General features: G+C 27.8%; 4 protein-coding genes across 4 annotated transcripts; 2 read left to right on the top strand and 2 right to left on the bottom strand.

Annotated features, from left to right (window-relative positions):
• Positions 1–1,387: 1,387 nt before the first annotated feature.
• Positions 1,388–2,336, top strand: LOC132928425 (adrenodoxin-like protein 1, mitochondrial). Its single transcript, XM_060993075.1, has 2 exons — positions 1,388–1,847; positions 1,931–2,336. The coding sequence occupies exons 1-2, from the start codon at positions 1,564–1,566 to the stop codon at positions 2,193–2,195; spliced, it is 549 nt and encodes a 182-aa protein (XP_060849058.1). The 5' UTR covers positions 1,388–1,563; the 3' UTR covers positions 2,196–2,336.
• LOC132928423 (calpain-7-like) lies at positions 2,252–11,868 on the top strand. The gene is made up of 13 exons (XM_060993073.1): positions 2,252–2,462; positions 3,712–3,875; positions 4,004–4,130; positions 7,171–7,330; positions 7,604–7,763; positions 7,955–8,087; positions 8,155–8,345; positions 8,437–8,664; positions 8,744–8,988; positions 9,075–9,283; positions 9,352–9,563; positions 9,975–10,207; positions 11,350–11,868. Exons 1-13 carry the CDS (start codon positions 2,252–2,254, stop codon positions 11,492–11,494), a joined length of 2,418 nt encoding a protein of 805 aa, XP_060849056.1. The 3' UTR covers positions 11,495–11,868.
• Positions 10,353–13,682, bottom strand: LOC132928426 (protein lin-52 homolog). The gene is made up of 2 exons (XM_060993076.1): positions 13,287–13,682; positions 10,353–10,873 (listed from the first exon to the last, which is right to left on the bottom strand). The coding sequence occupies exon 2, from the start codon at positions 10,818–10,820 to the stop codon at positions 10,473–10,475; it is 348 nt and encodes a 115-aa protein (XP_060849059.1). The 5' UTR covers positions 10,821–10,873; positions 13,287–13,682; the 3' UTR covers positions 10,353–10,472.
• Positions 12,101–13,289, bottom strand: LOC132928424 (gamma-secretase subunit Aph-1). Its single transcript, XM_060993074.1, has one exon. The coding sequence runs from the start codon at positions 13,011–13,013 to the stop codon at positions 12,279–12,281; it is 735 nt and encodes a 244-aa protein (XP_060849057.1). The 5' UTR covers positions 13,014–13,289; the 3' UTR covers positions 12,101–12,278.
• Positions 13,683–14,047: the final 365 nt, after the last annotated feature.

Raw genomic sequence — 14,047 nt, 5'->3', positions numbered from 1 at the left:
TTCGAGCCAAGTACGCTGGCTCGGTACACTACACGACGCTTTTGCTCGTCTAGGCTCGGTATAGCTCGTCTAGGCTTGTGGCTATCCGAAAATTGTCGGTCCGTTGTGTCCGCGCCAAAGGAAACGAGCCGCGCATTTAAACATCGTTCCCACAGGCATGTGATTCAGCGAGTCTTTAAGTACTAGAAAAATTGTCATCATTTTATATATACTAAGATAATAACCATGAACTAAATATGAACCCAATATTAACTATTAGCATTTAATATATAATGTATACTCAATGCTATTAGCTACTATATGATGAATTATTTTGAGGGAAATTTTACCTCAATTTTATTTATATCCTTTTTGCGTCAAATATGAGTATAAAGCTATTTAAAAAAAATAAAACAAAACTAGCACATACCCGGCCCGGCCGCGGCCTGCTAATTACAAGAGGGGCAAATGCACACCCTGACACCCCCAAATGACGACACTGGCACACTGCAATAGTCAATACCTTATACCATACATTGATACATAATACCTATTATATAATATGTATCAACGTCAATCTGACTAACCGACAAGTGACAACCATACAAAATAGTAATAAAACATATTCATCCAACTAGCTAGGTACTCTAATAGAAGATATTGCTTCGTCCATAGACGTTATGAGACATCATTAAAAAAATTACTAATATAAAAACAGCATTGCCTTTAATCTTTATTCTTAATTAAACTTGAACACGATGGAAACAAGATATTTTATGATGGATTAAACATAAAATTATAAACATATTTGTAAAATTAGTTAGATATAAAATATTAATGTATCTACTATACAATATATGTACTGACGGGGTTAAGTTAAGAAATATTTGAGGTGGCTTTGCCTCGCTTACAAATGTATAAGTATACCTATTGATTAACCAACACTCGTTTTTGATAGCATTTCTGACCAAATTGAAAATATACTTTAATACATTACATTTAGAGTCTATATACAGTGTACTCACTACTCGCAGAAGACTTGATTTAATGAATTTTTAAGTACAAACTTTTCAGGTGTAATCTACGACAACCTATTATCGGGTATTCGAGTATACAACTCGATGATCCATACCGGTATAAGACCGACCCTCCAGGGGAATTATGCAATTATACGAATACTAATAACTAGCAAATATTATTTGCTATATTGTCAGACAAGTATACCATAGAACAGATTTCAAGTGCTCATCATAGTACGCCTACGCGGTGTCACGTATTCATCGTATTCGTCTTGTTTGTTTTTGTATAGATCATCTTTATCATTATCAATAAATTTTAATCAGCAAACGCGTATGTGACGTCATCGTGATTAGACAGCACTATAGACGGTTACAAGTTCGGAGTTATAACAACTTTTTTCGTTCACGCGCAGTCACAGCGTTATCAAAATATTATAACTGCACTGCTTGCACTTTACAGTTTCGGTTTTGACTTACCATCCGGCGTCAAGCTTTGTCTGTCTAGCATGTGCTGTTATTACCGTTGTGAGTATAAGAAATCTATTCGCATAGTATACGATATAGCATGTTTTTGCCCGTCACTGTGGCAAAACTAGTGCGTGGTGTATTCTGCAATCGACACCGTCACCTGACTCTTCCATTGAGTCGCGTCTGTTTGACAAGGTGCGGAGTTCCGTCGGTCCGGAAGAGGTTTGTGTCCACCACTCCGAGTTTACGGCACGGTGATTACGAATGGCAGGAACCGAAAAACGAAGCTGACATAGTCCGAGTGGCGTTCGTTGATAGAGACGGCAAGCGCACAGAAGTCAAGGGAAAAGTCGGTGACAACGTTCTGTATCTGGCTCACAGGTAACTGATAGTAAATGAAAAACGCGTGTCAGCGTCGACAACCATGGTTGTGAGAATAATGTATCTAACTTGAATTTTACCAGGCATGGAGTCGAAATGGAAGGTGCTTGTGAAGCGTCATTAGCGTGCACAACCTGTCATTGTTATGTTGCCGATGATTATTTGTCCAAGCTTCCTGAATCGGAAGAGAAAGAGGACGATTTACTAGATTTAGCGCCATTTCTCAAGGAAAACTCACGACTGGGTTGTCAGATTATTCTGACCAAGTGTTTGGACGGCATCGAACTTGTGTTGCCTGCAGCCACTAGAAACTTTTATGTTGACGGCCACAAACCTAAGCCTCATTAGTATAATTTAAATTAGTACGACTGTTAGACGTATTATTTTATAGTAGTTCAAATAAAATGGAGTACGCTGAAGAAGCCATTGTAGTATCTAATAAAGCGGTAGACTGTGACTGCAAAGGTCAAATGCAAGCTGCTGTCTATTATTATAAAGAGGCTGCAACTCTTTTAGAACTTGCATGGAAGATACGAAAAGATGATCCTCTGGCCAATGAATGGTGTCAAAAATCACATGATTATGTTAATAGAGCTGAAGTCTTGGAATATCAAAGTAATTTTTTTATATTATCGAGTTAGTTATTTCCTTACATTAATATTTTAGATTGTGAGCATAATTAAGTATTCACGTATGTAGTTCTGAAGTCTCAATTACTTCATGTTTTTTTTTCTGATATTTTATATAAGAGCATCTCATAAAAGAAATATATTTTGCCAATTTCTTTTATTTTGCTCATACTTGGATAATAATAATACTACAAAATTAGTTAAATTTCTGAAATGATATTCAATTATTTTGGATTTTTTTTTTTTATCATATTTATTTTGGAACTCTAACTACCATTTCTATCTATACAAATGATCAACCATACCATTTAAACCTCAAGATTAATTTTCACGTTGCTATAAGCAAATTTAGGGACATACAACTGTAGACAATAGATAATATTATAATCTTATAGAATAATGTGTTATTTATATAAATGAAAATTGTAAAAATAAAAAACAATAGGTATTCAATTAATTAGTTAACAAACTATTTTATTTTTGAAATATCAAAATACGTTTTAGAAATATTTCAAATATAATCTAATTATTTTTATTTATTAAATTTCAGTATTTTTGGTTTGAAATGAAATATATCCAGTGATCATACTACATGAAGTCTTTAGGACATGGCTCTTCTTGATAAAATAAATAATTGTTTTAATTTAAATTGTGACTAAATATTAGTAATATAGTAATTTAAAGGAAAATAGAAAATTGTTTACTTTTTTTGTTATTTTTCCTACATATATCAAATTTTTTCCTTTTTTTTATTTTAGTGGAATTTGGAGATTCAGAGAAATTATTTGTTTTGAAAAACATTTACTCATTTGATTATTAAAATATTAAAATATAGATTTGTTAAAAAATGATGTTAATTACTCCACTCTGCGCATATTTGAAATGAGTACCTAATCAAGATTTTTATATTTATCAAAATATTAATTTCTCTCACCTTTAATTATAACTTAATTTAATAAAATAGGTAATAAGTAACCCAGTAGGTAGTTGTGAATAGTTAATTATTTCATTTTATATCAACTAATTAATTGATTGAAAATAGATATTAGAAAAATCATTACTAAATAAATAATTACCTAACACTTGAATTTATGTTTATTTTCCTCTGATAAATAGATCATTTACATTTTTACAATCAATTTTATTTTTATGTTATACCATTCATCTTGATATTAATAATTTAAAACCAATTATTTAATATTTATAGTTTATGATATTTATGTTGAATTTTATAGTTCAAAATGAAGCTGCCAATAATATGGAAAGTATTAACCAAGATAAAGTAAGGTTAAAACAATGCAAATATTTACTCAAGCAAGCTTTGGATATTGATGAGTCAGGAAAAGAGGATTTGGCTATTGATACATATACACAAGCAATTGAATTATCATTAAAAGTGGTAAATAAAAATGATTTCTAATTAATAAAATGTTTACATATTTTTACTATGCTTCTTAATAATTTATTAAAAATTATATTTGTATACAATTGAACATATTTATAAAAAAATATTGATTTCTATTTTAGAAAAAAGAAATATCAGATGATGAGATGATAAGAAATTTAACTATTTTAATTGAAAGAGCTTTAGATCGAGCAGAAAAACTAAAACAATTAAAGGAGTCAAATTCATGTAATAGCTCCAATAATACAGGTATCTTATGAGAGTGAAGTAATTTTACTAGTTTCTTTTCTATAATTGCATGTAATTTATTACAACAACATATTTATTTATATTAGAAAGACCATACCGTCCATACCTTTATAATTTATACAATATGAATACCCTATATATTTTATATTCAAATTGTAAAAAGTAAAATTTTAAATAGACAGATTTTTTTAAAAATCGTTATTAATAGTTATATTTTTTTACTGTCATTGTGATAAAAATTCATTTTTATAAATGTTCAAAATTAAAGCTTTATTTGAGCTGACTATTTTAGTTACCAGTATTAATATGAGAAGAAGTGTTTAAAAAAAATGTATTTATTTAATGTTCAATAATTGTATGTGATACTAAGAGTAATTACTTATTTTTATTTATTTTGAAAATATTTTTTTTTTTAAATACAAGAATCATAATCATATGTACAAAATCCTTAAATTAACATGAAGTTTTCCGCTTACATATTGACATGTTAATGAAAATTTTAATTATGATATTTGTGTTCTTGAAATTATTTTAGGCGATTATAATTTGTTACAACTATTAAAATCATATTGTTATCACATTTTTGTTTGGATACAAAAATACATATGTAAAGACTGTAAATGTTTAGCATTCAAACTAAATAGGAAATTACTAATTAGATCTCATTTATTTTAAACTTACCTCATAGTTTTAATATTTAAAATTAATGTTAAACCCAATCAGACCATTTTTATATTTAATTGTTGGTAAATTATAATTTATTTGATATACACGGATTCAAAGCATTAATTTAAAGATAAAATAATATTCAGATATAGTATTTTCCATCCATTATTATTTTAAATTTTAAAACAATTACTTGTATATAATAGAAATAATACTAAAAATCAAAATTATTAAATTGTATTATTCAATATTTGTATAATTGAAATAGGTTACCTATTTAATTTAAAGTTATTTTATGTTTATTTATTAATTAAGGTGCTAATTTTAATTTAATTTTACATTTTAAAATCTAAGACTGCAGACTACTATCTGTGTTTTAATTAAAAAATAAATACTATTTTTTATAAATAAATTGCATATTATACTGCAAAAACATGTTCATTATTCAATAATTTATGATTGTATGCTGTTTTTATGAAAATATTGAAAAGTGTCATCTTGTATTTATATCAAATAACATTTTTTATGGCATTAAAATATAAATAGTTAAAACAACTAATGTAACATTAAGTATAAGTTCTGAGGCTGATAAATTTATAATAGTAAATTTATTTTATTTCTTTAACTATTGATGTCATTTTAAACTATAGTTCAAAAGTGTATTTTTTTAATTATGTAATAATGGAATCACTTAGCATTTCTTTAAAAATGTATTGAAACATTTTAAAATTCTTTAATTATCATTTTCTTCAAACCATCTTTGTCTATGTTCTTTAAGAACATTTATTACTGTGTCTTCTTAAATATAATTTCCTTAAATTTATTGTAATAGCTTATAATTTATAACTATTTAAAATTTACCAATTGACATATTGATATATTAAGTAAAATTTTAAATGTTTTGTATTTAGAAAATAAAATTTTACTTAAGAACCATTTTGTTATTTTGCATTATTATGAATGTAATTTTTGTATTGTTAAATGCAGTGGTTCCGAAGTTTTTAAAATGTAGTCGGGCAATTTCAAAACTTTGTGGCCTCAATACTTATTGGAGTATAAAATATATATAATATATATATATATAAAATAAAGTTAAAATGTTTATATAATGTGACCTACCAGCCACATTTTTCAAAAAAGAGGTCAGGGCCATGGCCTGACCTTAACATGGACTTCGGCGCTACTTGTTAAATGCCAAATATATTTTAAATGTCTTATTGTTTAAATATATATTTATCTGTAAGAAATATATATAATTTTCAAAAATTAATTGTTAAAGCTCGTATGATTTATTTAAATAATCATACAACTAAATTGAGAATAAGAACATCAATTATTATAAAATATAATTGTATTAGTTTTCTTCGATTAACTAAAAAATATATTTTTTCTCTTACATAAAAGCTATAAGCCATTTAAATACATTAACATTAATATAATGTATGTATTGTCTCTGATCATATAAAACATTCAATCTAATTATATGAGATCTCAGAATCCTAAACTGGCCCATAACAACAGTATCTTCAATTTTAAAATTGACGTCTCTTTTATAACTGGTTCTAAAAGTACATACCGTACATGCATATACTTACCGAATGCAGTGCTATAAAAGTGTACTTTAATGGTCACCATTTGATTACTCGCAATATTCGTTTTTTTCACCTTTTCATAGTTGTAATATTCTTAGAGCAAACACAAATTATTATTTTTATTTAATATCTTGTGTATAAATTATAAATTACTAAGTAATAATAATTAGGTATATATTGTGTATAAATTGAATGTGTCTTATGTCAGAGATAAAAGTTAAAGAGTTTTTACATTGTATAAAATCAGTTGTTTGCCAATCATTACAAACATAATGATTTTTCCCTGTCCATCAATGTGTCGAATCTAAGTCACTGTCATTTATACTACTTAAAATTGTCTGTGTCTGTTTCATAACAATAACTTTAAATTATATACATATATAACCCTAGTTGGGTTGGTAAAATGGGATTTAAATTTGATACTTGATCTTGAGATGGCAAATTTTTATTTGTAGTATCTAATTTTATGTTATTAAAATCTTAGATTTTACAGATAATTAGGATTTTTTTTACCAAACTTTTTATTATACACTATGAAATTAAAATTGTTAAAATTATTTAAGGTACATAATTAAACAAAATAATGCAAAAATTATGCTATATTTAATTTTTAAGTATGTACTTATATTTGTTGTTTTATGAATGAAATAAAATAAAATATATATGTGTATTAACAAATACATCTTTCAATTTTTATAACTAACTTTTTGTACAATGTTTAATCTATTACTAATAAGTTGTTATATATTATTAAATCAATACTTTTGTTTATTACTTTTCAGCAATAGTTCATAAGAAAATAGTTCAAAATAGAACTCCTAAAGTATTAGAAACATCTAAAAGTGATCTTTATACAGAATCAGAAAAACAAGTATTATTGTTTACATCAAAAATTAATAATAAAGAATATGTTCCTTTCATGGATGTTGATCTTTTAGAGAGGTAAATTTAAAAAAATGTATGATACATAATATTAAACTACTAATAGTACTTAAAAACTTAAATATGTTATATTTGTATTTATGTTTTTTTTTCTAAAGTTAAAAATTAGATTTTTATTTAAATTCAAAAACAACTGCAATTCAAATATTATGTCGCTAAAATTATTACTATTTCAGGTTAAGTAGGCTAAAAGTAATAATAATAAAGTAATTTATTTCTATATACAAATAAAATAGTTCAAAATTCAAATCATCTTTGTATTTGTCTTACAAGGTTTCAGTTATCAATTCCATTCACAGACAGTGATGGTTTGCTGACATTATCATTGGATCAAAAAAAAAAATTTGTACAATGGATAAGACCTGATCAATTATGTTCGGATCCAAAAATGGTGGTTGGAGACTCCATAGATTTTTACAGCATTAAGCAAACGGTAATAATAAAAAAACTTGTTATATGATGTTAAAATACAACAGCAATAAATAAATAATTCAAGAATATATTATCATTTTTATGAATGATATAAGAATTTTGTAACTTATTTTATTCTCTACCTATTATACAAATTATAAGTTAGGTTATTATTTTTTATTTATTTGAAAGATTTAATTATTTTTGTTATAGATTGTGACTGACTGTTCATTTGTAGCATCATTAGCTGTATGTGCTGTGTTTGAAAAAACATTTAAACAAAGATTGATCACATCAATTATCTACCCTCAAAAACACAATGGACAACCCGTGTACAATCCATTTGGTATTATAATAGAATTACTTTTATATAACTGAAATACATAATACTGATATGTTATTTACTTTATTAGGAAAATATATGATCAAATTTCACCTAAATGGTATACAGCGTAAGGTAATAATTGATGATTTATTGCCAGTTGGCCAGTATAACTCATTATTGTGTTCGCATTCATCAAATAAAAATGAATTATGGGTTTCCCTTATAGAAAAAGCATACCTTAAAGTAATGGGAGGTTATGATTTTCCAGGATCAAGTAGTGTAAGTTTATTGAACTCCAAAATCATTGCTGAAATGTTTTTACTAACTGAAAAGTGAGAAAATCAATGATACTTATTTTTGTTGATTTTAGAACATAGATCTCCATGCTTTAACTGGCTGGATACCAGAACGTTGTGCTATTTGTTTAGATGATAAAACATTTAATGCTGATGGTTTGTTTGAGACTCTTTATACAAGATTGTGCAAAGGTGATGTATTAATAACGGTAGCTACACCACCAATGTCGGCAGAAGAAGAGAGAAGAACAGGTCTTGTTTCTTCACATGCATATGCAGTTTTGGCTGTGCAAAAAGTTAATGTAAGCTATATAAATGCAAATTAATTAATTAAATATTAGAATAAAATAACATAATAAACATTGTTTAAAATTATTTCAGGAATTAAAATTGTTGAAATTGAAAAATCCTTGGGCTCATGTACGGTGGAAAGGACGTTATTCAGAGTTGGATGAAAAAAGTTGGACATCTCCGTTAAAAAAAATGCTTGACTATGATCCAACAAGTGCGGCTACATTCGATAATGGAATTTTTTGGATAGATTACAAATCGGTAATTCATCATTTTGATGTATTTTGTATGAATTGGAATCCATCAATATTCCCGTACACATCATGCATACATAAGTACAACCACATTTTTGGAATTAAAAATATATTAGAACTATATTGAATCTAAATCTAATTGTTTTATATATTACATATATTTTTAGGACTTGGAATACTGGAACAGGTCCTATTAGCGATTTGTATAATATAAGTGAAAATCCACAATTTTATCTAGATGTTGGTAATATTAACAGTGGCGCTGTTTGGATACTATTAACCAGACACATAACTGAGTTACAAGATTTCAAAGAAAACCGTGAATATATAACTGTTATAATATATAAAAATAATGGAAAACGTGTTCATTATCCAAGTACATAGTCTATCAAATAAGCAATGAAATAGTAACATTTTATTAAGTTATAATTTTATTTCTTATAGATGATCCTGAACCATATATATCTGGAACACGTATCAATAGCCCTCATTACCTTAGCAAGATTGTTATTAATGATAAAACGCCATCAAAGTATACATTAGTTATATCTCAATACGAAAAAATGAATACAATTAATTATACACTGCGGGCATATGCTACATGTCCTTTTACAATGAAGGAGTTGAGTAACTCGTATAATACCAAATTTAAAATGGTTAGTTTTTTATTTTTAACTTCTATTGGGCAAAGACTCAATTGGATATTAATATATTATTATTATTATTATTATTTTTTTTTTTTTATTGGTTTTAAGGCTTCGACAACTTAGGTCATTAGCCTGTAGGTTGGTAGGGTTGGTACAGTAGGGTTGAAACAGTAGGGGGTGTTACACGTGAGTGTATTTGGCAGAATTTTTAATGGGGCACCTGTAGGTTTCTGCCATGCCCCGGGGTGGGGGGATGGCAGCACTCGTTCTCCGGACACCGTGACTTGCCCGGAGAAAAATGCCGCTCAGTGACCGAGGATCGAACCGGAGCCGGCTGCACCGCAGCCGACGAATTAGACCGCTCGGCCACCCCGTCCCCCAAATAATAATATATTATTATAAATTTAAATTTGTATATAGACTGTCAATGGTGAATGGAAAGGAATAAGAGCTGGTGGATGTCAAAATCATAGTACTTATAATGATAATCCCAAATTCAAATTAACAGTTGACGGATTATCGGATACTGAAGCGTTACAAATAGAACTAAAGGCCCCAAAACAGTATCAGGTTGGAATTGAAATATCATGTGTTGGCTTAAATAATATAAATGCTACAGCCAAGTTTATAAGTAAATCTTCTGGTAACTATAGGTTAGTATGTTTTAATTAATACATCAATATAAAAAATGAGTTAAAATTTCCTTTTTTAATTTGTCTATATAATTTAAAATTTAAATTGAGAAAATATTAGTTTTTTTTTTAATGTTTATTATCTATTACTAATACATAGAAAAAATTTAATTATATCAAATATTATTTATTGAATTAACTCACATTGCTTTAATATAACAATTGTTGAGATGATTACATAAATTAAAAATATACTTCATTTTAAATTGTACAAATTATTACAATATTATTCACTGGCTTTATTAGTGTTGCGTGTGAATATATTTAAATATTTTCCACGCGTCATTTCTTTGGATTCTTCTAAGCCTAAGTTATAGGCAAAATCGTATAAAGACTTTAATTCATCTAAAAGTGGAGGCAGTGGCATTTGACTATAACGTTGTACGAGTAGCATATCATGGGCATCTGGTGGTTGCTTCCATGAAGGTTGTTTATCAGTCGCACTAGATGCGCGTATATGTTGTGCAAAACCAGACATGCCAGGCATTGGTTCAGGCCAAAGTTCTGGCGACGACCGATCGAGGGTTTCCATCGCCACTAAACACTGTTGTTTTTGTTGATCAAGTTCTGGCATAGTCTTCTCAGCTGGGCAGATGATGTAATACACACATCGATCTGGACATTCGGCTTCATTTGGAATATAATGAAACAAATAAATATAAGCAATTTATATAGTTTCAATTTTTATTAGTTCCTTAACACAAAATAATAAATAACCAATGTATTAATAAAATAGAAAAACAAAACATTAAAAACTAATTTCAAGAAGATTTAAATTATAAAATGTTAATACGTATAGTAATCATTAAACAATTATGTATAATAATATTAGAAGTGTTTGGAATTCACTTTTAACAGTTCCCTAAAATTGGGAATTATAATATTGAGATTTTTAAAGTAACAATTAAAATTTATCATTGAATATTTGTTTAATATATACAATATTCATTATACATAAATAAAAATATATGAATAAAAGTAATTTATAAAAATCATACTCAAAATAACATAATTATGTATGTTTTCTTTTTTATATAGACTAAACAATATTACTATTTAAAATTAAATTATCCCATAATTTTTAATCTTTTTTTTTATTTCAGATCTGGCTATGTAATTTTAGAATTAGCTGATATTCAGCCAGGAACATATGAAATAATTCCTTCAACATACTTGCCTGGTAAAGAAGGACCGTTTATATTGACTGTAAATGCATCTTGCTCAGTTAGTATTAATCAAATTCGATAGATTAAATTTAACATTTAACTATTAATTTATTTATCTAAAAATTTGTTGTTAACTAAAATGTATACTTATTTAATATTTATTACTAATATCTTAAGTTTTTTTTTATTAGAAATAATGTACAGTAGAATTCGCTTATTTGGGACACCACATAAAGGGGACAACCGCTTAATAGGGACATATTGCATAGTCCCAAACGAATGTATCGGTTTATTAGTTATTCGGATAATGGAGGCAAATAGGTCACTGCCCAATGTGTCCCAATTAAGTGGATTCTACTGTTTAAAAACATTTTGTATACATTTCTAACATAATATGTAAATTACATAATGTAATACATATCACTCATGTATAAAAGAAAAAAATATTCTTGTTAATTAACCAATATTTATTTAACCTAATACCTAATTTATTGAAAGTTGTTATTTTTTTAATTAAAAAATTTATAAAATTATATACCTAATGATTAATAAATATCAGTAAAATAATTTGTAATATATATATTACAATAATAACATTATTTTTACAAATAACTAAAGGTAAAACATTTACTAAATTTAAGTATTTATATAAATTGGACAGGGTAATTATGTATAAAAAACAAACAAATTTTATTATAAATAAAATGATTAATAGTTTATTAATTAAAAGTTCAAATGAATATTAGAAAAACTTAATTTTCATGATGTATAATCAAAATAATTCAATATAAATGATACACATGTATAATAATATAGAAATAAAAAAAAATTTATATAAATATGATTATAAAAAAGTAATACATTTATTAACTTTCAGTTGCTGTTGTATTTTGATTTTTAAGTTTGTCAATGATAGGCAATTGTCCACCTGCAGTTTTGAAAGCATAACATCCTGAACCCACTGTTATTATAAAAACTATAGATAGTGCAAGTGTATTATAATAATATTGATTGAGCAGCGTTACTTCTGATACAACTAAGTGTGAAATAACAACATATAAAATTAAGTTTTTATTGTCTGTGTTCAATCCATGGAAAAATATTATTTCCCAAAATATATGTAGCAGTATGGTGAATGCAGTAAAAATTGAAGATACAATACAAAATGCACTGTATCCACCACGGAGGCCCATTGTTCCTGGTCCTCCAACTTCAGCAAGTATGTTGATCAAAGAAAATAGGCCACTCATGACGCCAAATCCCAAACCGGAAACATATGACAACATGTGTTTGTTGTTGGACACCAATGAGTGTACCACAAACCGTTTGAGTCCACGTTCCGCTTTGCGCAACAGCAGATATAAAAAGTAACGGAAGAGTTCTTGTACCAATACGGATACGAGCACTCCAAACCAAACCTGCTGCTTGCTGGGGAAGACGAACCACACTATCGAAGAAAATAGTAGACTGAGCAGCCAGAAAAATGAGCTGGCTATCAATATGATGACACGTACAGGATCATTCATGATGGTCACAATGAACATTGACAATGCCGGACCAAATGCTGTCAGCGCACAACCAGTAAACTCCAATAATGTCATTGTGGATTGGCGTAACAAAAAAATGAAGATTCCGTAGCAAATAAATTAATAGAAAAACGTCAACACCGAACAATACACGCGCACATTTCTTTGACAAAATTGTATGATTAATATCACTTAATTATAAATTTTATATTCGTTTATAATCAATTGATCGTTAGTAAAAAATTGTCGTTTCGCACCACAGAGCATAAGAAATAGGACGTACTATAAACTGTGCGTTTTATATTAATAATCATAAAATATACGAATTGTGTACTAAGTCTGGCTTACCGGTTTAATTTTGATCGTGCGGCTTACATCAAAGTTCACTGTTTCAACTAGTTGAAAAAAAACAATGATCTATGACGGAAATTGGATCCCGGTTGCAGTGATATCGGCGATATCGTTTTGTTTCGAGTGGGTGAGAAATTATACTACGTTATTACAACTAGCAATCCAGTAATTGACGTCCGAATATTCAACTTACGCTTGACAACAGCTGAAAGCCTGAATGGAGCACCGCGTAAGTGTAATTAGAGTAAACATAAATAATAACTGTTTAGTGTTTAACTCATGTTTTAATGTTTTTAATATACATTTATTATATAAACAATATACATCCTTTTATCACAAACCATGGATCAATTAAATCCCAGCAAATGCAAATTTATTAATTGTTTGTACACTCGGTCAACCGGTAAGCTTCTTGGTAACTGGTAAGTGATCTTCTTATTAGATGACCATGGTAATGGTATTATCTTACAGTACAACAACTTACTGTGATTAAACATTTATTATAACCCGATTCCGATGTTGCCAATAAAAACATCTTTGAAATTTTAAATATTTTTCGCGCGTGATTAGCCGAACGCAAAGACTAATAACACCAATAACTAATAAAGTATGGACTATTGTGTTGAATGTTGATAGTGGTTGGTGTTGCCGGGCGTTGGCGGTAGCCGGTAAGTAACAAGCACGTTTAAAGATAAATCTTTAATCGTGGTAACAAGTGTACGCATTATATTATTATTTATTATTCTATAGACCTATAA

Source organism: Rhopalosiphum padi, chromosome 4 (assembly GCF_020882245.1).
Source record: "Rhopalosiphum padi isolate XX-2018 chromosome 4, ASM2088224v1, whole genome shotgun sequence".
Classification (NCBI taxonomy): domain Eukaryota; kingdom Metazoa; phylum Arthropoda; class Insecta; order Hemiptera; family Aphididae; genus Rhopalosiphum; species Rhopalosiphum padi.
The sequence above is the reverse complement of the archived record's forward strand: the minus strand, read 5'-3'. Positions and strand labels throughout refer to the sequence as shown.

What these genes read in the sequence shown, in the direction of transcription:
- LOC132928426 (XM_060993076.1), bottom strand. Translation starts at nt 10,820, where the DNA reads ATGCCAGAACTTGATCAACAAAAACAACAGTGTTTAGTGGCGATGGAA.
- LOC132928423 (XM_060993073.1), top strand. Translation starts at nt 2,252, where the DNA reads ATGGAGTACGCTGAAGAAGCCATTGTAGTATCTAATAAAGCGGTAGAC. An exon ending in TTGAATTATCATTAAAAGTG is followed by an intron (nt 3,876 to 4,003) that starts GTAAATAAAAAT and finishes TTTCTATTTTAG; the next exon opens with AAAAAAGAAATATCAGATGA. An exon ending in TACACATCATGCATACATAA is followed by an intron (nt 8,989 to 9,074) that starts GTACAACCACAT and finishes ATATATTTTTAG; the next exon opens with GACTTGGAATACTGGAACAG.
- LOC132928425 (XM_060993075.1), top strand. Translation starts at nt 1,564, where the DNA reads ATGTTTTTGCCCGTCACTGTGGCAAAACTAGTGCGTGGTGTATTCTGC. An exon ending in GTTCTGTATCTGGCTCACAG is followed by an intron (nt 1,848 to 1,930) that starts GTAACTGATAGT and finishes GAATTTTACCAG; the next exon opens with GCATGGAGTCGAAATGGAAG.
- LOC132928424 (XM_060993074.1), bottom strand. Translation starts at nt 13,013, where the DNA reads ATGACATTATTGGAGTTTACTGGTTGTGCGCTGACAGCATTTGGTCCG.